The sequence below is a fragment of the Vicugna pacos genome, chromosome 2, assembly GCF_048564905.1.
Source record: "Vicugna pacos chromosome 2, VicPac4, whole genome shotgun sequence".
Classification (NCBI taxonomy): Eukaryota; Metazoa; Chordata; class Mammalia; order Artiodactyla; family Camelidae; genus Vicugna; species Vicugna pacos.
The window spans coordinates 44,327,865-44,352,762 of NC_132988.1; the positions used below are offsets into that span (position 1 = coordinate 44,327,865).

The 24,898-nt window shown below is 38.9% G+C and overlaps 1 protein-coding gene across 6 annotated transcripts in view; it reads right to left on the reverse strand.

Annotated features, from left to right (window-relative positions):
• The window catches only part of MCUB (mitochondrial calcium uniporter dominant negative subunit beta), an 82,898-nt gene that overhangs the window by 9,381 nt on the left and 48,619 nt on the right, over positions 1 to 24,898 (reverse strand). For 2 of the 6 annotated variants that reach the window (XM_072938763.1, XM_072938768.1), the window contains exons 2-4: positions 8,841 to 8,916; positions 8,187 to 8,357; positions 3,670 to 3,774 (exon numbers count right to left, since the gene is read on the reverse strand). In XM_072938763.1, coding sequence (XP_072794864.1) covers positions 3,670 to 3,774; positions 8,187 to 8,357; positions 8,841 to 8,916 — 352 coding nt within the window. Of the gene's footprint in view, positions 1 to 3,669; positions 3,775 to 8,186; positions 8,358 to 8,840; positions 8,917 to 16,620; positions 16,642 to 24,898 lie in introns of those variants that run through there. The other 4 variants (XM_072938775.1, XM_072938780.1, XM_072938794.1 and 1 more) reach the window with 3 other exon arrangements.

A 24,898-nucleotide genomic window follows, 5' to 3' on the forward strand; every position in this document is an offset into this window, starting at 1 on the left:
ACTGTAGAGAGAAAGAAATGAATCCAGTAAAGTTGGAAACTTCAAAACCTCTCTATCGGAGAGATTCAGCCAGCAAAAAAATCAGTAAGGACATAGCTGAACTCAACAGTACCATCAATCAACTGGGTAGAACTGACGTCTATAGACAGCTCAATCCAAGAACAGCAGGACACACATTCTTCTCAAGCTCACATGGAATATTCACCAGGACAGACCTCATTTAGGCCATAAGGCCCACCCAAATAAATGCCAAAGAACAGAAATCATACAATGTATGCTCTCAGACCACGACAAAGTTAAAGTGGAAATAACAAAAGATAGCTGGAAAATCCAAAGTATTTGCAGAGATTAAACAATATACCTCCAAATAACACATGGTTCAAGGAAGAAATCAAGATTAAACACTATTTTGAATTAAATGAAAATGAAAACATAACTTATCAAAATTTGTGGGATGCAACAAAGACAGCATTTGAAGAGAAATTTATAGCACTGAATGCATACATTAGAAAAGAAGAAACATCTAAAATCAATAATCTGACTTTCCACCTTAGGAAACTGGAAAAAGAAAAGCAAACTAAATTCCAAGTAAACAGACAAAAAGAAATAATAAATATTAGAACAGAAATCAATGGAATTGATTAATCCCTAGCCAGGCTTACTAAGAAAAAAAAGATAAATTACTAATATGAAATGAAAGACAGACCCCATGGACATTAAAGGAATACTATGAATAACTCTATGCCTGCAAATTTGATGACCTAGATTAAATGGACCAATTCTTTGAAAGGTACACTTTGTCAAAACACATGCAAGAAAAAACAATCTGAATAGGCCTATATCTATTTTAAAAATTGAATCAATAATTCATAACCTTCTAAAATGGAAAACACCAGGCCCAGATGGGTTCACTGGTGAATCCTACTCAAAATTTAAGGAAGAAATTATACCAATTCTCCACAGTCTCTTCCAGAATATTAGAAGCAGAGGAAATATTTCCTAAGTCGCTCATGAGAACAGAATTACCTGAACACCAACGCCAGAGAAAAACATTGCAAGAAAAAAAAAATTACAGACCAATATCTCGAGTATGAATACAAAAATCCTTAACAAAATATTAGCAAACTGAACCCAATAATGTATAAAAAGAATTATACATCATGACCAAGTAGGATTTACACAGGATGGCTGGCTCAACATTTGAAAATCAGTTAATGCCATCCATCACATCAACAGGCTAGAGAAGAATCCTATGATCTTATCAGTAGATGCATAAAAGCATTTGATAAAGTCCAGTACCCACAAATGATGAAAACCATCAGCAAACCAGGAATAGAGGAACTTCCTCAACTTGGTAAAAACATCTAACATAATATTTAATGATAAGAAACTTGAAGCTTTCCTGCTAAGACCATGAAAAGGGAAAGGAGCCTCCTCTCACCACTCTTCAAAACCATAGTGCAAGTCCTAGCTAATGTAGTAAGAAAAGGAAATAAAAGATAATATATTGTAAAGGAAGAAATAAAATTGTCTTTGCTTACAGATGACATGATCATCTATATAGAAAATCAGAAAGAACCGACCAAAAAAAAAAAAAAACCCAACTCCCGGAACTAATAAGCAATTATAGCAAGGTTGCAAGATACAAGGTTAATATATAAAAGTTAATAGCTTTATTGTATACCAGCTATGAACAAATGGAATTTGAAATTAAAAACACATTACTATTTACATTAGCACCTAAAAAATTTAAACACTTAGGCATAAATCTAACAAAATATGTACACAATCTCTATGAGGAAAACTACAAAACTCTAATAAAAGATATCAAAGAAGAACTAAGTAGAGCTTTCCTTGTTCATGGATGGAAAGACTCAATATTGTCAAGACATCTTTTCTTCCCAACTTTATCTATAGATTCAACACAATCTCAATCAAGATCCCGGCAATACTTTGTGGATGTCAACAAACTGAGTCCAAAGCTTATATGGACAATCAAAAGGCTCAGAATAGCTAACTCAGTATTGAAGAGTGAAGTCAGAAGACTGACACCACCCGACTTCAACGCTTACTATAAAGCTACAGTGTCAAGACAGTGTGGTAAAGAACAGACAGACAGGTCAATGGAACAGAAGAGAGAGCCCAGAAATAGATCCATATAAATACAGTTGACAGATCTTTGACGAAGGAGCAAAGGCATATAGTGCAGCAAAGACAGTCTTTTCAACAAATGGTGTTGGAAGAACTGAACATTCAAATGCAAAAACAGGAATCTAGACTCAGACTTTACACCCTTCACAAAAATTAACTCAAAATGGATCATTGACTTAAATGTAAAATGCAAAACTATAAAACTGTTTATAACAGGAGTAAACACAAAACAGAAACAGACTCATAGACATAGAATACAGACTTGTGGTTGCCAAGGGGGCGGGGGGTGGGAAGGGACAGACTGGAATTTCAAAATGTAGAACAGATAAACAAGATTATACTGTATAGCACAGGGAAATATATACAGGATCTTGTGGTAGCTCACAGCGAAAGAGAATGTGACAATGAATATATGTATGTTCATGTATAACTGAAAAATTGTGCTCTACACTGGAATTTGACACAACATTGTAAAATGACTATAACTCAATAAAAAAAATGGTAAAAAAAAAAGATAACATAGGAAAAATGACTTTAGACATGGCGATGACTTTTTAGATACAACACCAAAAGCACAATCCATGAAAGAAATAATTGATAAGCTAGACTTCATTAAAATTAAAAACCTCTGCTCTGCAAAAGATAATGCCAACCAAATAAGAAAACAAGCCACGGACTGGGAGAGGTTAGGGGTAGGTAGGAATGAGGCAGCAGAGCAGAGAGGATTTTTGGGCCGTGGAAGTACTCTGTATGAAACTACAATGGTAACAATATGTCATTATATGTTTATCAAAACCCATAAAAAGTACGACACCAAGAGCGAAACCTAATGTAAACTGTGGACTTTGAGCGATAATGATCTGTCAATGTAGGGTCATGGATTATAGCAAATGTTCCACCCCGGTGCTTGACAGTGGGGGAGGCTTTGGGGAAGCGGCAGGCGTATGGGAACTCTGTACTCTGCTCAGTCTTGCTGTGAACCTAAAACTGCCCTGAAAGCAGTCTACTTAAAAAAAAGAAGAAAAAAGAAACAAAAGAGTTAACAGCCATACAAGGGTGCACACTTGAGTTCATGATTTTCAGGTCCACTTCTTCTTAACCCAGTAATGTCAGATTAAGCATTCAAGATGCTAAAATGAAGTCTTAAAATTTGTCTAAAAAGGATACATGAGACTAAAATCCCTGATGAGGGGAGGGTATAGCTCAAGTGGAAGAGCGCATGCTTAGCATGCATGAGGTCCTGGCTTCAATCCCCAGCACCTCCTCTGAAAATAAACAAACAAACCTAATTTCCTACCCCCTCAACAAGAAATTAAAAAAACCCTAAAGATTAAAAAAAAAATCCCTGATAGACAACTTCTACTGATTATTTACACCCTTGCCAGAAAAGTTTAAACTCTGGTTCTTCAGAGCCCTCTTGGTCATCTGGCTAGCTAAAAAGATTCTCAAGATAAGCTGGCTGCCTGAAAAAGGCCCAGGGCTAAAGGGAGGTATTAAGACAGTTGCTGCGTCTCTTACCTTTCTTGGGGCACTGCACATCATATGTTATTTTATTAATGACAAGTTTAAAATCATTCATTAGCAAAACTTCCATCAAGGTTGAAGCTGCAATTTCACTGCCATCTGAAAATGAAAAAATATGTCCTTGTTTTAGAACAGTAAGAATATAGAAATATATAGAAACATGCTTACTAATCCAGGCCTTTACAGTACAGTAGTGGACACTGGCCTTTGGGAGGGGGTCCCCAATACTGCTCCCACTGGGAGGCATCTTTCCTTGTTGCTCCGCTGCTCATGACACTAGACCAAGGAGAACAGGCAGGTGCTCGCTCTCCCACTCTGTCACCTGGGCTGGGATCCAGACTGATACCTCTGGTGAGACCCTCACTGCAGACAGTTACACACAAATTCCGGGGAGGTGGGAACTCTTCACAGCAAGGCCGGAGCAGTGGAGGTGGCAGCTGGCGGTGGGAGGGGGTCAGCAGCAAAGCCCATCAAGCCATCCCAGGCTAACCTCTTTACTCCACTCCTCCTTCAGCTCCTGCCCTCTTCTGAGTACCAGACCCTTCTGTCAGTTCCAACCAGAGAGCCTGCTGACATCCCCCTGCTTAGCCAGAGTCCATGTCTGATTGGATGTGAAGGCATACAGGCAGGAGTAACATTTTTAAAAACCTACCTTTCTCTTATTTTTAATTACTAGAGGTGACTGATGTGTGTTAGCTAAAACCTGGAAGCCAAACAGCACCACAAACCACCACCACACAGGGCTCCCTCCTTTTCCAGCTCAGGAAAGATAAAAAGGCAAAACTGTGAGGGGGGTAGGTGGCTGGGATAGTAACAAACATAATTAAACCTACGGAGTGAATATGCCTCTGTGTGCTGTATTTTATGGAGGTGGAGAGAGGTAGGAGAGATTCTACTAATAATTACAAATACCTTAGGAACATTTCAGGAAAAAAAAAAACAACTAGGAAAATTTCAAAGTCAGTGTGCACTTTGCACAGCTTCTGATATAGCCTAGTTTTTGTTGCTGTATTTTTGAGCTTTAATATGACCCAGGTGTTAAGAAAGCAAGCTCACTGAACAATAAGCAAAAAACTGGCAGTGGTAGGGGTTTCTCCATAATTGTTCTTTCAGAACAGACTACATATACACACACTATGTATACTATACAACTATGTGATATAAAGCCCAGGGTGGGTACTTTCGCCTGGCCTGGCACGAGCTTGGCTACACGTAACCAGAGCTGTTTCAGCTACATTAATATGCATGACAACAGGCACACTGCTAGTGAAGTCAGGAAGAACCTGGTTGCCGGCCTCCTGTCTGGCGCTTGGCAGTTCTTTCGTTCCAGAAGGCAGCAAGTCAAGTCTGCACCTGGGTCTGTTCCTAGAATTTCGCTGTTTGGGTTCCCGTTCATCAGATGGGGTGAGATCATCTTCCCAGGAATTGCCAAATAATTCAGCCCACACTATGGGCAAAACTGTGACAGGCTTAGAACACTCTTTTCAAGCCCCAATTACATGCAGGCAAATTCCACCCACAGAGCCTCTTTTAAGACAATCAGCAACACACCAATCGTTTTTATCTGACTTTGCAAGTGTCATTTAAAAATTTACATTTAAATGACTTCAAACCTGCTCCTTAAAATAGTACTATGAAAAGAAATCACCTGAGTATGATTGGTCAGTTGAAGTACTACATTATCCTTCACACTGTATGGGAACAGCAAGAGATTGATATGAAACACTTTTAAAGAGCTAATGATAGTGATGAATTTTTCACCTATTCTTGGGCAGATACTGATATAAACTCCATATAAAGTGTTTTCACTCAGTCTGAAGAGCCCCTTTTCTCTAAGATTTCTAGTGTTTTCCTTTGTGTTTTATGTTTCTAAGCTACTCAGATTATTTATTAGAAATAAACAGGGTACACGTCAATATTTAACCTCTCTGATTTCATTCACTTAACCAACAGGCGGTGAGCGCATACTCCAGGAAAGCACTGCTTCAGTGCCCTTCTGATTCTGGGTGTGCATCCGCCTGCTCTCAGAAGTTGAGGAAGGCAGGCCCTGCCCTGTAGGGAAGGTCCAGGGGACGTCCAGTGTTCCTGACGTCATGGATGAAGTTTTAGGACATTATGGCCATAGAACTTATTGCCAAAAAATTAATCAGTCGATCTTAGAAAGAAAAGGAAAATTTTACTTGAGCCAAATTTGAGGATTATAACCCAGGAAGAGCGTCTCAGGAAGCTCTGAGAACTAATCAGCCTGTTAGAAGCCAAGGCACAGTTACATAAGTTTGAGACAGAGGGCTGTACATTAAATGACGTCTACAGAATTCAGATCTACGCCTCATTACAAGATCTTTTAGGGAGTTGTCTTGTTGATGCTCTTATGGCCGAGCAGGTTTTCCTGCCACTGGGGGAGGTTTGTTGGGTGAATAAGGCAGATACACAATGCACAGTGGGGACAGAGGAGGCCAAAGGGCAGAGAAATTTTTTTAAGTTCAAATTTTTCTTGTCTTGACATAAAATGTATTTTTTTATTTCATAAACTAAAACTTTATTCTCTGATCAGGGTTTTACCAGGAAGAAACATCTCTTCCAGTTAAATCCAGAATCCTTACAATAACCTACTTTACAAAACCTAGGGCTTTTCCCTGATGTCCCTCCCTTCCTACTTGCTCCCACCTCAGGGCCTCTGCCTGGAGAGCTCTTCTCCCATTTACCTCTCTTCTCATCTCTCCCAGGTCTGTATTCAGATGCGACCTTAGTGAGCATCTCCCTCCAACACACACACTCCCACGCAGCCCTTCCCTACTGCTCTGCTTTATTCTTCTCTGCAACACTTATCATCTAACATAGTATATATGTCATTTCTTTCCCTTGTTTCTTTCTCCTCTTAAACATAAAAACTCCTGCTCTTATGGAGTTTGTAACTTTACTGTGCTTTGCTCTACTTCTAGTATCCAGAACAGTGCCCAGCATGTGTTAATGTAAAAGATTACACACAAACTCAATTAAACACAGTCAGGAGGCCAGAGGGGGCGCTCTCACAGCCCGGGAGGACAGCAAAGCCCAACAGAAGGAGGAAGGCCCCTCTTCCCCAGCATGCTACCTACCGTCCTCCCAACTGCTGTCCCCTCTATAAAAGCGGTCTCCTTCCCTTGCCCTGCGATCTTCACACGTGCTATGGTTGCAGATCCTGAATACAATTCTCCACTGATCTGGAATAAACCCATCTTTGCTGGAGAAATACCCAGCAGTCCATTTATTTCAAGTCAACATTTGTTAGGTGTTCAATAAATATGTTAAGTTTTCTAACTTCTGTATCTATTCCTTAACTGGTCCTGCACTTGGACAGGGAAGAAGAATGTTTTATTTCCTTTTCAGAACTGTAATAGTAATCATTAACTTTTAAATAAGTTTATTCTAAGCACGTAATACTCCAATGAAGAGTGCAAACTTATTTATCTGTGTTTGTAGTCTCTGGATGCTGGGCTGGAGTAAAGAATTCTTTATTCTGTCTTAGGGGCAACAGGACCTGCTTTTATGTCCTCAGACCACGAGGACAAAAACAATATCCTAAATTTTATTGTACTTATTTATTTTTTTATTTTTTTAATTTTTTAAAATTTAAGTGTAGTCAGTTTACAATGTGTTAATTTCTGGTGTACAGTATAATGTTTCAGTCATTCATATATATACATTCCTTTTATTTTTCATTATAGGTTACTATAAGATATTGAATATAGTTCCCTGTGCTATACAGTATAAACTTGTTGTTTATCTATTTTATATGTAGTTACTATCTGCAAATCTTAAACTCCCAATTTATCCCTTTCCTTTATCCTAAATATATCCTTCTCTATATCCTAAATATATCCTAAATTTTAAATGTCTATGTGATTAACCACCTGTTAGTATTAAAACTATATACATATTTTTCCCTGAGAACTAATTCTGTCAAAAACCACACTAGACCATAATCACTTTATAACAAAGATTAATAAACTATTTGTGTATTTTATTTATTCACTGGCTATCTAATCACTGAACTCATTTTTCATTTTCTAATTATCCAAATTTTGCTGAAAACTAGATGCTAATGACTATGTCATTAAAATTTTCTCAGAGGAAAATTCTGGGGCTAAGTTTATGAAATAAGTAACTAAAACATGCATTAAACTTATTCCATTTATTTTTTATTCAATAGAGTTAATTCTTTTTGACAACTTTTTTGGGGAGGGAGTGGGGGAGGTAATTAGATTTATTTATCTATTTATTTTTAGAGGAGGTACTGGGGATTGAACCCAGGACCTTGTGCATGCTAAGCATTCACTTTACCACTTGAGCTATACCCTACCCCTTATTTATTTATTTTTGTTACACTACTGATGTAGAAAAATGAAGGACTCTGAAGGCCAACCATTTGTCATACAGTGAATTAAAAATCAACTTTTGAGAAAAGTAAAGAATCAAAACAAAGGTTCAGAAGAAGAAAAAAGGGCAAAATTGAAAAAATATATATATACCTGCTGTGAAGATGGCAGCAGTTTTGATACCTTTGTCTTCATTTTGTAGGTCCTGAAGAAATGAACCAACTGTTGATAACATTGGTTTCACTACAAACTGACAGCGCTCTTTTCTGGATGGCAAAGTAAGTGTTATCAAGGGAAGACCATGTCTATAACTAACTGTGATTTCTGTTAGAAAAAAAAAGATGGTAATAGAGGAATGGATAAAACTTACTTAAAAAAATTTTACAATACAGATTCTAGAAGGAATGCCTAAATATGGAATTTATAACCCTTTGAAATCCTGTAATAATTTACATTGCTCCTATTCAGTGCCTTCATTATACTAGTTCATATATTCCCCACCATACTATAACATTTTATTACCACATATTACACTTTAATATTTTAATTATCTACTTAGAGTCTTCCCAGGTTAAAATGGATGGATGGTAGAAACTGCTTGTAATTCATCTGTAACTCCTTTGATCTTTGGGGTAGGAGTTTGCCAAAAGACACTGGAGATCTTATGGGAGCAGAAAAGGAAGGAACTGAACTCTGAGGGCAGGGGGTGGGAAGAACAACGCAAGAAAAGTCTTTTGCACAAAACACCCCTCTCACTTTATTTGGAAGAACAGAAATAGCCGAGGAATCAGTGATAAGAAAGCTTACCATCAGGTGGCACCACTGTACTATACAGATTTGATTGATAGTATTTCAGATTTCCACACAGTTTCACACACAAAATCTGTAAGAAAAAAAAAGATTATTTTTTTCTTTCAAAAAAAGTAGAGAGGCTGAATGAAATAAATGTCTTTACCGGAAGCTTCTTTTAATGTTGTATGACGACGAAAATTTCAGCGTCCCACACACTCCCAGGTGAGCCCTTAGAGACGCTCACTAAACCCTTCGGTGTTGCCCCGTATGGTAGCCACGAGCCACGTGTGGCCATTTAAAGTGAAATTAAAATTAAACAACACGAAAAATTCCGTTTCTCACGGTCACCTTCGCCACATTTCAAGCGCTCAACAGCTCCGTGCCTAGTAGCTATCATGCTGGACAGCACAGGAACAGAACCGTCCGTCATCACAGAGAGCTCCACCCGGCAGCGCCGCTGGGTCTAGAACACGTGAATGGCTGCCTTACCATGGAACGTTATTTTTAGGGTTTGTAGTGGTGTTGTGTTTACAATGATCTTGGTGTGTAAGGAAGACCAAATGACACCACGGTGAGATACTGTGTGAAGAGACTGTGGTGGTAGAGAGAAAGGGAACTGAAGAACCGGTTCAGAGGCATTCAGAACTCAGAAAGAACTTGTCCCAGAGGAACTCCTACCACACTCACAACATGGTAGCTGTTTCACATTGATCCATTTTTTTTCACATCTCACTTTGCAAAAAGTTTATTAACAGTAAGTTTGCCAGTAATTATGCAATGAAAAATTCTTTTATAAATTGTATTTTTCAAGCTTTCATTTATATAAGGGTGCCCTATTAAAATAATAAATCAGTAGTTACAAATGTGTTCACTGATAAGAAAAATAAAACAAAGACACTGATTCTCATATGATGTTCCAGTATGCTCAAAATCAAAACAAGCTCATCAATAAGTGAAACAAACATTCAAATATGTATTTCTGGTATTAAACACAATAGAGGCAACTGGTTTCAACAAAATACCGCCTGTGACATTAATATAAAGTTGGTCATTTGAATTTTATTTCTAAAAATATAACTCATTACTAAAATGAGAAGGAAAAAAAGCTCATTATTTCTTAAAATAGATGATGCAACTCTCAATGAGTAAAAACACGCAGACGTTCCAAGCGCGGATGATGGCTCTTACAGCACTATGTATTACTTTTAGTGAAACTGAGAAAAACGTATCCACGTGAAAATACATCAGAACGAATTCTCTACCAAAATACTTAAAAAATATATAATGATATAAATTGTTCTCCGTGTATGAAAGTATAATTTAAACATGTAGAGGGTAACAGTTAAAGCCCCTCCCTTTTCTTCTCCACAATCGCACAACTTTCCCAGAGATAATCACCGTAGTGGTGACTCTCCTTGACCAAACTTTAGTCGGGCTCCTCTGAGCCTAACTAAACCCCGTCCCTGTGCGTGCCCTCCAGGAGCCCAGTTTTAGTAAGAATGTGGTCACGTTGGTTTAGCTAGAATCCCCCATCCTCAATATCTAATCAAATTCCTTACCCTCCACCGTTAGTCAGGTATTATCTGATCATCCCAGCCTGCCTTCAACAAGAATCCTGCTAGGTCAGCTTGGCAAAGAATCACCCCATCCTTAGTCATTTCCCACCCACTGATACCCGCCCTAACTACTGCTCTTGGATATAAATCCCCACTGTTTTGTTGTCTTCAGAGGTGAGCCCAGTCTCTCTCCCCTACTGCAAACTCCCACTGTAGCAGCGCCCTTGAAAAAAGCCTACCTTACATTCCTTAATAAGTGTCAGGAGTAGTTTTTCTTGAATGGTGTGTATCCTTCCAGACTTTTCCCTACGTATTACGACCTTTACATGTGAGTTACATTTTATGCTTGAGTCTGCTAAGGACAGTTTATATAAGTCAAGTTCCTAGGTACCAATGATGGTAATTCCTGATCATAAAGTATGTATTCTTTAATGTGCTGATGAAGTCTCTGCACTACTATTGAGGAACTCATTTTAGAGGCAACCACTTGACAACTAGGACATGTTGAAAGAGGGCAGAGTGGCTGGAGAGAAATACCAGAGCTCCTCACGCTCCTGCACCTAAGAGTCAGCGGGAAATGACAATACTGTCCACTGGACAGACAGGGCTTGGTAAAACAGATTTCTTTTGCTGTACACCTGAAACTAACATTGTAAATCAACTACCCTTTTATGAAAATAAGAATTAAAAAAAAAAACCCCACAGATTCCCGGACTCCACCCCCAGAGATTTTTGATCTAATAAGTCAAAGGAAGAGGTGTGAGAATCTGCATTTTTAATAAGCCCCAGGGTTATACTGAAGTTACAGGTGTAAGGACCACACTTTTGAGCAGCTGGGTTCTTCAGGACACTATTTCTAAATTTCTGCATAGAATCATTTTGAATTCCAAACTTTAGACCTGGGACAAGGGTTACTGCCTTCAAATGATACTTGGTATCAGGTCAAAAGATGACCTAGGCTTTCCTTCTATCACGTATTTTTCCTAAATACAATTCTAATCACTCCACACCCTTAAAACCCTTGAGACTTCACCAGCTTATATAAAGTAGAGAGAATAGTGAGCCCCGAGTTGAAAAGACTGGGATTCTAAACTCAGTTCAGCCATTCAACAGCAGGAGGCCACAGAGAAGTCACAGGACTGTGCTTTCGTTCTCTCAGGGGTTAGGTGGGGGTAACAACATCCATCTTGCGGAGCTGCTATAAGGTTTAACAAAACAAAGCACTAAGCAAGCCCAGGATACCATCTGTGAGCCCAGCATGCGCAGTGTGAGCCGACCCATCCTACAGCTCCATCACTTACTATTCCCTTGCAGCGGGAACTCGGGCCCCAGCCCAACCAGCGGAGTGCCACTGACCAACTAAAGTGCCTTCTTCACCCCCTTCTGCCTAACACCAAGCCCAGCTCAAATGCCACTTCCTCTTGAGGTTTTCCTGCGGGGCCAGGATCGTCCAGTGGGAAGAGCACAGGCTTTGCTGTCAGAACCAACACGGAAGCCCAGCTTCAAGATATACCAGCTACTGTAATCTTTGACAGGCAGAGGAGAGTTCGGGAAGAAATGGGTTGTGAGAAAAAGAAGGGGACAAGTTTGACAGTTAAAAAAAAAAAGGAAGCAGGGCTATAGTTAGAAGAGGGAAAACATTAATACAGGAGAGATCTGTTTGAGCATCAAAGGAAAAGGGAGTCAAGTGTTAGTAGAAAGGAGACGTATCATAGTCACGTTTTCGGGCCAACTGACGAGATCGGATTGCTTCTAGAGCTTTGTCACATTTTAGATTAAAAATATTAATGAAACAAAGATGTAATTTCCATTTAAGACGGTGTCAATGAACACCTACCAGACACCTCTGCTCCATGTTCAAAACCAACACATGGGTCTCCCTATACCAAAAACGAGAGAAAAACAATGTGATCAGCAAGGCTCAAGTAAGTGGAGAGTTGGCCAGGGTCCAGTTCCAGGTCCGGCAGAAAAAGCATTCAATTGAAAGTGGTGCGTCGTCTACAGCACACTTTTTCAAGTTATCACTTTCTAGCCCTGTTCACTGGTTTGTAGCCATTCTGGAACTGTCTGTAAACTGAAGGTAACTGACAGGTATATAGGCTTTGTCTAATCTGGTAGTAATCTAATTGACCCCCCCGGACCCCAAACACCATGTTTTATCTCTATCTGCAATTCAGTTTAAATTATTTTCTCCATATAAATTTGTGCTGTTTTGATTTTCCTTTTAACTGGGATATAGTATCTGCCTGGTTCCTTCATATCATGAGAGTAAAATAAGTTCTTTAATGCATGTTTATTCTTATAACTGTATGAGAATCATATTTTTACCATTTCCCCCAAATTATCTTTAAATAGTCCAGAGCAGAAGTAACAGAGTTTATTGTAAGAAATTTTAAACCATTTTTTTTGTGTGTGTTAAAATAAGTGAAAAGCTAAACAAGATTTGGTATGTTATACTCAGTGAATTCTTAGAACATGTGAAGATCCTTGTCATGTTCAGAAGGAAGACAATGATAATGAGAAACTTAAGACTTTGTTAGAAAAGTTGTAACTGAGTCTGTTTGTCAAACACTTAAAGGAAACCATTCAATCTACAGTTTCTAAAGTGGTAGAAAAAAATAGAACTTTTTCAAGGAAAGTAGAAGAATAAGCAAAAGCCCTATAGAAACCAGAAAACATAAAAAAAAAAAAGAAAGAAAGAAATATATTAAAAGCCATTGTGGAAAACTTGTTAAACAGGGAAAACAAGCATCCAGTCTCAACCTCTGACTTATTTTATGCTGGTCTTTTTGTAGATATATACGCTCATATAATCGTAAAGTTGAGAGCTGATCATTAATGTTTTATAAGCAGTGACCTAACTCATTAAAAACTTCTCATAAACAAAATAATTTCAATAGTTCCGCAGCCACTTATCCTACAGATAAAGATAAAACAGAATTTATTATTTACCTATTGCTGGACATTTCCATTATATACACTACTTTACAAAATTTTTCCTTGCATGCTCATTTTAGAAAATCTATCACAGACTCTCAAAAAGAAGATAAGTCACCAGTAGTGCCATCACCTAGAATCATCACAGTGAACACTGACGTACACCTTCCAGTTTATTTTCTACGCATATCATATTTAGTTTTTCACCATTACAACTAAATTGATTCCACACATCTTTGCACATGAATCTTTGCATTTTCTTTTCTTTAGGGTAGACTGGATCATAAAGCAGTAATAGTTTAAGGATCCTGATAATGTATTATCAAACTTCTTTGGGGAACATTTTCTTTTTTTCATATTGTTTAACAGAACCCCAAATTATTAGGAGTTTGAACCCAAATAAGCAAATCTTAAGGTTCAGAATCGAAGGATAACAGACACAGTTGGGCATCCTTGGAGCAACCAGGCTCACCACCCCCAGACAAGCTGACCAGATGTCTTCAGTGGGAAAGCCCACAGGTACCTCCTGAGCTAAACTGTCTTGGTCTTCCAGGAACCTGATCTTCTCCTTCAGTCCTTGTCTTGATGGACTCACACCACTAATTACCAGTCATTCGAACTAGAGGCCTAAGAGTTATCCTAAACAATATTCCATAAAACAACTGGTAGACCATTAGTTACAAGTGAACTGTCACTGAGGCCTACTAGTTCTAATTCTTACAGAGCCCGCAACTCCATCCTTTCCCCTCTGTCTCCACCCCTGCTGCCCTAGTTCAGATCCTTACCATCTCATCTAGATCGCTGTAACTGCTTCCGAACTGGCCTCTCCCACCAATCCATTCCAGGTTAAGATCTATTCCAACTTTCTAAAATCACATAAAGTCAAACTATTTCTAGATTTAAAAACCTCCATTTGTCCTCCATTGCAATGAGAAACAATACCAAAGACAACTTTCCATGAGCTGATGCTTCCCACTTCTCCAGCCTCACCTTACCATCACTAGCACCGCCCACTGCCCAACCCTCTATTTCAGATTGGCGGGGTGTAGTGCAGTGTCTTGACTGTGGCCCACTGTTGCCTGCTTCCATGTCTTTGCACGTATTCCTGTCTCTGCCTGCAAAGCCCTGCCCAGTGTACCCACCTTGCATGGCCAACTCGACTCTCTCATCTTCCCACCATAAAACCTACAGAACTCCATCTGTCCTCACCATCACCTCCTTCCATCCTACTGAAATCAAGTGACCTTCCTTTTCAAAGGTCAACCCCTCCTCAGGTGCTCACCGTCTTATATACCTCAAAGCTTTCTCAAAATCTTAGCTTCCTCTTAATCACTGCCTCTCACACTCTACACATTCAATATATCAGCAGGCAAATATGCCCTAATCATTCTCATCTTTAAGAAGTGCAAGCCTTCCATTAACGACATATCCCTTCAGTTACTGTCCTGTTCATATGTTCTGAAAAGTTTGTCTACACTGGTTCATCCTCAACTCCCATTCGTGCTTTGTTTTTTAAATACTTTTTTTCTCCCAGTTTCACTGAGATACAACTGACATACAGTGCTGTGTAAGTTTAAGGTCTCCATTCACTCTTCAACACACTACCAACGGAGGGGGGCGGGGCAAGACAGGGGTAACAACCTATTTTAAGAGGTACAAACTACAATGTATAAATAAGCTATAAGGATATACTGTACAGCATAGGGAATATAGCCAGTATTTTATAGTAACTATAAGTAGATACTATTAGCTTTAAAAAATTGTGAATCACTATGTTGTACACCTGAAACTCATGTAATATTGTACATCAACTATACCTCAATAAAAAAAAAAACCAATATACTACCCAACAGGCTTCTATCACTAGCCCCTCAATTCTGCAGCCAGACCTCTCCTGAGGTCCAGACCAGGACATCCAAATACTTGACTAACATCTCCTCCTACATAATCACACACATCTGAAAGTGAGTTTATCCAGAACAAAACTCTTGATTTCCCCCTGAAACCTCCTCCTCTTCTTTCTCTGCAATAACTGATCCACCATCTCCTTGGCTGCTTAAATCAAACCCAGGGGTCATCTTGAGCCTGTCAATTCCATCAAGCCATCCATTCTACCTACAGTTTATCCATTTTCCTTTTTTTTTTTTTTTGTTAACAGGGGTACTGGGGATTGAACCCAGGACCTCATGCATGCTAAGCATTTTTGTTAATGCTCTGGCTCAGGCCACCATCATCTACTGTACCAGTTTCCAAACTCAATTTGCTTCTACCTTTGGTCTGCTCCATGCTACCCTCCTCAAAGCAGCAAAGGTGATCTTAAGATGTAAACAGCATCACCACAGCCTCTGCTTAAAATTCTGATGGATTCCTTTCACATTTCAACAAAATAAAAGCTTATCATGACAGATGAGATGCTACATGACTTAGACACTGCTTGTCTCTTCAATCTCATCTCACTCTCCCCTTTTCCTTGCTTACCTTACTCTGGTCATCCCTCCGTTCCCAGAACATGACAAGTTTTTTTGGTCTCAGGGGCGTAACACATGTTATTCTGTCTAGAATGGTCCCTCCCACCATTTTGTATAACTAAATGTTTTACATGCAGTATCTTATTTAATCTTCATAGCAAACATCTGAGGTACACACTATTGCTTCCTATCTTTTTTTCCATTCAAATGTATTTATCACTTAACTTATCATGAAAATTAACTCTGCACTGACAATACGAAGTCACTAGAGAGCTGGAGTTGGTAAACAAGCTGTGGGGCTAACCCAGCATGTCTCTTCCCCATTTCTTTTTTTATGTAGACTTTATTTTTTTTAATGGGTTAGAGTTGATTTACAATGTTGTGTTAATTTCTGGTGAACAGCACAGTGATTCATTTATACATATATGTACATCCCTTTCCGTACTATATCATGTAATTTTCATTTCTTTTTTGTGGTGGGAATAATTAAGATCTAGTCTCTCAGCAAGTTCAATGATTATAATACTATTGTCTATATTGCTTATTTCTTTTTAGTGTAAATAATATTCCTCTGCCTGGATGTACCATAACTTATCGACTAACTTACTTGGATGCTTCCAAGTTTTGGCAGTTATGAATAAAACTGCTACAAACAACCATGTTCAGGTTATTTCTCATATTTTAATTATCAGAATACTGGAACACAGGGAGACTGAGTAATCTGTCTACAGTCACACAGCTAATAAGTGACACAGTCAAGCTGTTAGAAGCCCCGACTCTTTAAATTGCTTTGCTGGACTGTCACCCTGTGGGAAAAGGAATGGGGAACTGCACCTGGCTCCGGTTACCATGTGCTGTGCCCACACCTGCGGGGAGCAGTGGGCTCTGTTTCCAGATGAAGAGTAAGGCAGGGGTCCTGGGAAGACAGAAACAGCTGTTAAAACCAGCTCCACATTATTGAAACCCAAGTAAAGAAGGCTCCCAGGTACCAGTGATCTGAACCAGAGGGAAAAAATATTAGGTGCTTTTATTACAAACAAATATTAAGCAATTGCATTCATACAATAATGCTGAAACTAATTTATTAGTTGCAAATAATTTATTTTTGGCCAATACACTCTAATATTTCAATGTTTTGTAACAGACTAGAGGAGGGAAAGCAAATTAGCCTAACATTTTCTCTCTGGGTTGTAATCCTTCTTTACAATTCTGCTCTCAAAAGCATTTCCTTGTTGGATGAAGAAGAGAAGGGACAGAGGGGGAGGGAGAGAGAGATGGAGGGAGAGGTGGAGGGGGGGAGGGAGGAAGGAAGGAAGGAAGGAACGAACGAACAAACAAACCAAGGAAGGGACAGACAGACAGACACACACACACACACACACACACACACACACACACACACACAAGAATATAATTTCAGGGGTCCTGCTGAGGTCAGTTGAGAGAACTGGCTTATATGCCAAGTGCTTATCAGAAGGGATACAAATGTGGCCTGGCTGAGACAGTACAAGTCAACAGGTGAAAGTTATTGCTGGTTACCAGCCAAGTGCTGTAGGTATTACTCCTGTTTCTTTTCTGTTTCAATCTTGTTGTGTATTAACTACTCTTCTTGGTCTGCCCAGGTCAAAAAGAAAAATTTATTTTAACAGCGATGACTCATGCAGTACCTGAAAGAGACTGGAGTATTAATTAAGAGAACTGCCTACTGTGTGCTACAAAATGCCATTTTTGCTAGGCAGATTTAAAATATAAATCTCAAGACAAGTCAGAAGAGTTCATCAAAAGACAGCTGCTAGATAGCCGTTTGATTTTTGTTTCGTCCAGGGAAGCAAAAAGAAATCATGAAAGCTGGGAGCTCAGTGTGAGGTTCCACAGAAAATCATGGTGCACCACAGGGCGGAAAACTAATGAACCCAAGGAGAAGCTTCAAAGCAAAGCACTTATGTAACTAAGGAGTTCGTGTGCTTGCTTCACACATTCCACAGAACTCCACAGTAGGTGGGGTACGTCAAATACAGCTTAAAATGATTGAGATTTCTTCCTTTTTTAAGCTCATATTGTACCCATTTCCTTGTTTAATATTTCTTCTGCATTCTATTCCATCCATGTTAAATTCTGAGCAGTGCTTTCACTGAGAGCCTGTGTGTGAGTAGTAAACCCTGTCTGTTATAAATTCGATTTCTGTCCTTTTTACTGTTGAGTTTAATCTGTTTACATTTATTGTTATCTTGGATAAATTTGGATATCTGTCTTATTTTGTGTTTTCTATTTATCCTGATTTTCTTTTGCTTCCTTCTTCTTTCTTGTCTTCTAATAATTTAACTCTTTCTTTATATTACTTTCTGTCTACTGGTTTGGGAGTACACATGGTGTGGTTTTTTTTTTTTTTCCTTCTATCCTTTCAGTGTTTTCCCTTTACATTCTGAGACATTCTTACTTAGTTTCGAGGGTAAAGTTTATTTTTCTACCCTACTGCTGAACAGGAACAAGGATCTTAGTATCAATCACAATCACAATACCTTACTTTTTACAACTCCCAAATTGACATCTTGACTGTTTTACATAGTGACTGTCTCTTAGATTCATCTGTAAGTTTTCCAGCTATTTTGCTCTCCATTTCTTCTTACATCCTGTTTTCTTATATGTTCACTTTCCTGCTTCCTGAGAAAAACTTTCAGTAAGAATCTTTTAATCGCTCAGACTTAATTTTATTGAAAACGATAGTTTACTGGATATAAACTTCCAGGTTGTTATTTCCCCTCAGAACTTTGAAGATATTCTTTTGCGTTCTGGCCTCCATTAACACATCTTGTGTAAAATTAACATTTTCTGAAAGATTTTTTTTCTCCCTTTCTGCTTCTGGGGTTCTACAGTTTCACCATCATGTGTCAGGGAAAGATCTAACTTCATTTTCCTACTTGGGACTCATTACATTTCTTTAAGGATTTATTCTGAGAAGGGTATGTGTGGGAAGAGGAGTGGCCCGAGGTGGGGAGTCTGCATCCCAGAGTGGCGGGAAGGCATCCCCGCAGCGGGGCAGCCGGCACCAGCGTGTCCGAGCCTCAGCCCGGCAAAGAGGGCATCCACGTAGTGCAAGCAGGGTTCGTGTGGGGTAGCAGAGCCTGAATGGGGTGAGGAGGGCATCCCCATGGAAGGTTGGCTCAGAACCAGGTGAGGAACGTATCCGTGCAGGGGAAGGTGTGGTGGCAGAGGTGAGAGACTGTCACACACCAGAAAACTGACCCAACAAGCAACTAGATCAAGAATAACCATATCTATTCAGTCAAAGAAGGGAGCTACACTACGGAAAGAGAGAACACTAGAATGAACCCTGTAGTACTGGAATGAAATTGGAAGTATTGGTATGAATTCATGGTTTTTAATATGGAAAAATATAAATGAATAAAACTAACAACATATAGGAGCACCTAAGTACATACAAGAATTACTAACAGAGATAAAGGGCGATATTGATGGGAATACAATCATAGTTGGAGATTTTAACACTGCATTAACATCACTAGACAGATCTTCCAGACAGAAAATAAACAAGGCAACAGAGAAATTAAATACTACAATAGAAAAACTAGATTTGGTGGATATTTTCAGAGCATTACACCCCCAAAAAATAGAATATATATTCTTTTCAAGTGCACATGGAACATTTTCCAGGATCAATCATGTACTTGGACACAAAAGAAACCTCAACAAATTTAAGAAGATAGAAATTATCTCAAGCATCTTCACTGACCACAATGCCATGAAACTGGAAATCAACAACAGAGAAACAAAGGAGAAAAAAAGAAAAGCATGGAGATTAAACAATGTGTTACTGAAAAAACAATGGATCAATGAGGAAATCAAAGCTGAAATTAAAAAATACCTTGAGACAAATGATAATGAAAGCACAACCACTCAAAACCTATGGGACACAGCAAAGGCAGTGCTAAGAGGGAAGTTTACAGCGATACAGGCCTTCCTCAAAAAAGAAGAACAATCTCAAACAAGTTAACCCACCACCTGAATCAATTAGAAAAAGAAGAACAAAAAGCCCCAAAAAGCAGCAGAAGGAAGGAAATAATAAAGATCAGAGAGGAATTAAAACTAACAACATGAACACAGAACTTCTAAAAAAGATGCAAATATTTAATGTATATGTGTATATAAATACAAAAGATTTAAATTTATATGTTTATATTTTCATATAAATAAACAAATAAAAAATAACTTTTGAGGGGCCTATGGGCAATAACATTCTCAACAATGAGCGTACTGAGCAGCCAGGTCTGGGCTTCCATTCTTATCCAACAGGAACCAGAGCCCCTTGGAGGCACAGCTAATTCCAGGGCTGGGGCATGGAGAGGACAAGATGAGCTTAGAAAGCAAGGAAGTGCTCAATGAACAATGGGAGACATGTCAAAAGGGGGCACCAGTCAGCTTGCAGGGAGTCCCAGTGATCAAATCCAGGACCATCTGAGCATTAAAATCAATAATGATAGTAACAGATTATAATCCATTGAAGAAAACAAGAAACCACGAGTCCACTCTGATATAATTAAGTAAATAAGTAAGATTAAAGTGTGATAAGGAACAAGACATTTATGTAGTTTTAATATGCCTCCACACAAAATACCAAGGGAAAGACGGTAAGTGCAAAGGGAGGAAGTCTGGCAGACACCACCTGAGTCAAGTGATCAAAGTGCACACTGTCAGTCACGCGGCAAACTGCCATCGCGCGGCGTGAGGGACACATGCAGCACTTTCGTGGGACTCCTGACAAGGATGTCTAGTCTGAATCAAACCCCAGGGAAACACGGGACAGGCCTAAACAGAAACAGTCTACAAAATAACTGTAATCTTCTAAGGAGTCAAAATCGTTGAAAGTCAAGGAAATAATGAGATAATATTCCAGATTGGAGACAAGACAGCTAAATTCAACTGTAATTCTGAATTTTTTGCAACAGGGAATATTACTGGGAAAATTGACAAAATGTGAACAGTGTCTAAGAATTAGATAATGGTAATGTTAGTTTTCTGATTCTGCTGGTCGTTTATGGTTAAGCTGGAGAATGTTCTTGTGTTTGAGAGGGAATGGCACCATGTCAACAACTTGCTCTCAAACAGTTCAGAAACAAAACCTTACAACTTTTCTATAAATCTGAAATTATTTCAAAATAAAACAGTGCTAAAAACAGTAAGTGCAGGCAAATCTCAAAACTATCATTTATAGAGAGAATTGATTGACAAGTTCCCCTTAACAAGGGATCAAACATTAAATAAAACTTTTTTGCATGCCAGTGGGGAACTATGGTTACTTAGGGAATTGAAATTTTTTTTAAATTAAAAATTTTATGGACCCTTTACAAGTTCATATTCAGAAACTCTAAGACTATTGGCATTCTTGTGACATGTCAATAAAGCTTAAAAAAGAAACTATCATACTCATCCTATGACAACCCTTTCTTAGAAGGGTATTATTAAACAACCATCGTGAAAACGTACACAAATGACTACACATGCAGAGGTCAATTATTTCAAGATCGACTCACCCAAACTCAGCACCTTCTTTCAATTTACATCCCACCCATGACCCATCTTGAGAAGTCAATCACTTACTAATCCAGTCAGGGGGCTCGCATTTCCAGGACAGCATCAGTTATCTGTTAAACAAACTTACCTATACAGTCAAATTTGAATAATACTGCTTCTCCTGAATGTTAACAAATGATCGATTACTTTCAGTATTAAAGTCTAGTAGAGAATATATCACAATAACTCCACTACACTGCCTTTTAACTAAAAACACGTCACTGAGTGTGACTGAAGGGAAAAAAAATCAGTTTAAAAAAATTCACTTTTCATCCTTTTAGAGTGGCAATAGCAGCTTTTTGTGCTCCAACCTGACATTCTACATGCATTTGGAAAATGTCAAGTATCGAGAAATAGAACGTATGACCCCAAAAGAAGCCCAGCTCATTTGAAAATAAAAAGATGCAGCAGCATGACTTCGAAAAGGAAACAACTATTTGACGTGGGGTGAAGGGAGACACTGACCTGCCAGGGACAACAGCAGGAACTAGCATAACTTACATAATGAATATAAATCAGAGAGGAGCGTTCATGTTTAAATTTCTTAGCTGAAAGGCAACAGTGATACACTGATACAGAAAAATAAAATGAAAACAGAATACTGCTAAATAAAAGCCTCTTGAGGAGGACTTTAATTACTCTGCTCCAAAAGCACCCCATGTGACGCTAGTCTCAGTATGAGGCTTTCGAAAATAATATGGTGCTGCAATTTGCCCTTTCCACATCCTCAAGTGAAAACTCCGTTATTACTGCTTTTTTTCAGGGATCGCTCAGTTGTATCCCACAGATATCATCAGATCATGTAATTTACTTTAAAAAGATTTAAGACACAAGCTGGAAACTGAATATGAAAAAGCACCAGGCTTGGTTCCTAACAACATCTGGCTATTCAGAACTATCAAACTGTAAGTGCTTATCACTATTAAAGATACTCAAAATAACATGGCTCAAGGTCTAAAAACAACTCCAAGATGCAGTCATAATATTTTGCAAAGTCAATATAATTATTATCTGTTTTCCCAAACTAAAGGTATTTATTTAGCTATGTATGGTCTACTATGTATACATTTATACATATGTGTATATACTTACACATTATGTATACATTTATGTATATCTGTGTATTTACATATGTATATACATAATATGTATATATTTATATACATGTTAGAACAAATATATACACATATTTATTTAAATCCATGTCTATGTTTACAGTCACAACATTATAAACTGCAGAAGTACCCGAAGAGCTTTGTATGACAAAGGTGGTGGTTCCATAATGGGAAACCAATGGGCACGTGATAAAGGGAACATATCCGGATTTCTTTAGCAAGCACATAATTCCAGGCTATTGCACACTCTGTTGTGGCGGACGTGGAAGTGACTGCTCCCCTGAGTGACAGAAGCTCTGCAAGCAGATCCCTTTTCATGGGAGATCTGGATGTGCAGGGACCTGATCAATGCAACTGTGGAATATAACACATGAAAATACGAAGTTGTTCAGTCAACAGTTAATTCAACAAATATTTCCTGAGCGGCTGTCGTGTGCTGAGCCACCCAACTCCTTCAAAGTTCTGCACCAATCCAGCCATCCTTCCCTGCTTTCTCACTGTTACCGGGATAAAGTCTTTCTGTGTCTCCCCAAGGCTAACACACTTCTCCTGAGCTCGGGAGCCCAACCCTTCCTGCTACACTAGAGACCTCACTTTGCTGAGTATCTTCTCCATCAGATCTCTCCCACCAGCAGGTAAGCTTGCTCCTGCCTCTCCTACCTTCTGACTGTCTTCTCTACATCCCCACCCGCTTCTCGCTTCTTAGCTAAGTGATATCAAAGGGCTGGTCACGTTTGCTGTCTTACTTAGCTTTCACTCATTCTTTACCTATTACAACCTGGCTTCTGTTCCATCATTTCCCTGAAATTAATCTCAGAAGGCCTCTGCTCTCCTTGTCCCCAGAGCAACTGAAAACTTTTTAGTCACTGACTTCACAGAAGCAAATGGCCACTTTTGATCACTCTCTCCTTGAAACATTCTCTGTTTTGGCCTCCATGATACCACATTCCTGAGATCTCTGATTATATCTTCTCAGCCTCCTTCAGAGAGTCCTCTTCTTGTCATCCTTTAAATGTTGGTGTTTTCCAGAGTTCCAGCCTAGGCTATCTGCTCCCACCTCACTCTGTGTATTCTCTTTGGGGAATCTCACCTAGTCACATGGCTTCAACTTCGTTATTTCTGCTGATGACGCAAAGCTGTATGTATCTCCAATTCAGAGCCTCCTGAATTTGTACATATGTCCATCTAATTTGTACATATGTTGAAGCTTTTTGGGATATCTACCTAGCTCATACAATCCTCCATTTTCTAAAAACTGCCTCTAATTCTACCTAGAGTGTAGCAATGGTGGGCTCCCCCAAACCATGTCTGTATTATGTGACATCCCCAGTCCCTTCATCACAACTGACCAGACATCTGCTCCACATTGGGCCAGATCCCCATGCTAGGAATCTGAGACTAAATCTATGTTCAAACTGGAACTCTCATACACTGCTGATGAGTGTGTCAGCTACCACTTTGAAAACTGGCAGTTATCTCCAAATACACACATTACCTAATGACCCAGAAATTCCACTCCCAGATATAAACCAGGAGAAGAAATTGCGTATGTGCTCAAAAGACAAACATAAGAACATTCCTAGAAGCACTCTCTATAATAAGCAAACATTAGAAGCTACAGAAATCTTCATCATCAATAAATAAACTGAGGTATATTCATCAGATGGAAGATTGTAGCAATGCAGCAGCATGGATGTATCTCACAAATATGTTAAGCAAAACGGTACAAAGAGTATATGTTCTAAGATTCTATTTATATAAGTTGCAAAAAATAGGCAAAAGTAAACCATGCTGTTAGAAGGCAGGATGGTGGTTATACTTCAGGGTTTAGGCAGCGACTAACAGGCAACATGAGGGGGCTTCTAGGGTGCTGGTAATATTGTTTCTTGAACTGGGTTCTAACAGCATAGGAATGTTCACTCTGAAAATTCATTAGACTTACGGACAATGCGCTTCCTACATGAATATTATTCAAGATGCTCAGCTAAATTTGAACTGGACTCCTGAAATGACATTTAAATTCTCATTTGTGAGAATTCTTTACAACAGACTTAGTACAGGAATAATGAAAGCACAGATAACAATGGAGAGAATACAGTAAAATAGAGTCCCAGAGAGAGAAATCACTTAGGAAGGAAAATTTTACATGGGAGGTACATAACCAATTATTTGCTCCTTATCTAAACTAATTATTTTCAAGAATTATCTGAAAGGAAGAGAATCAAGAATGAAGAGTTCTGGCCAGACGGAGCTAATCAAGTCTGCTTCCTTGCTTTGATGCTTGGGTGTCGGAGAGGATAGGAGGCTGAGGCTGTGGGTCAGCACAGTGGGAACTCTACTCATGAATCTGCAAAACCAATACACAGAACGCTTTCAATCTATACCACTGCGGGCCTATTTAATGACAT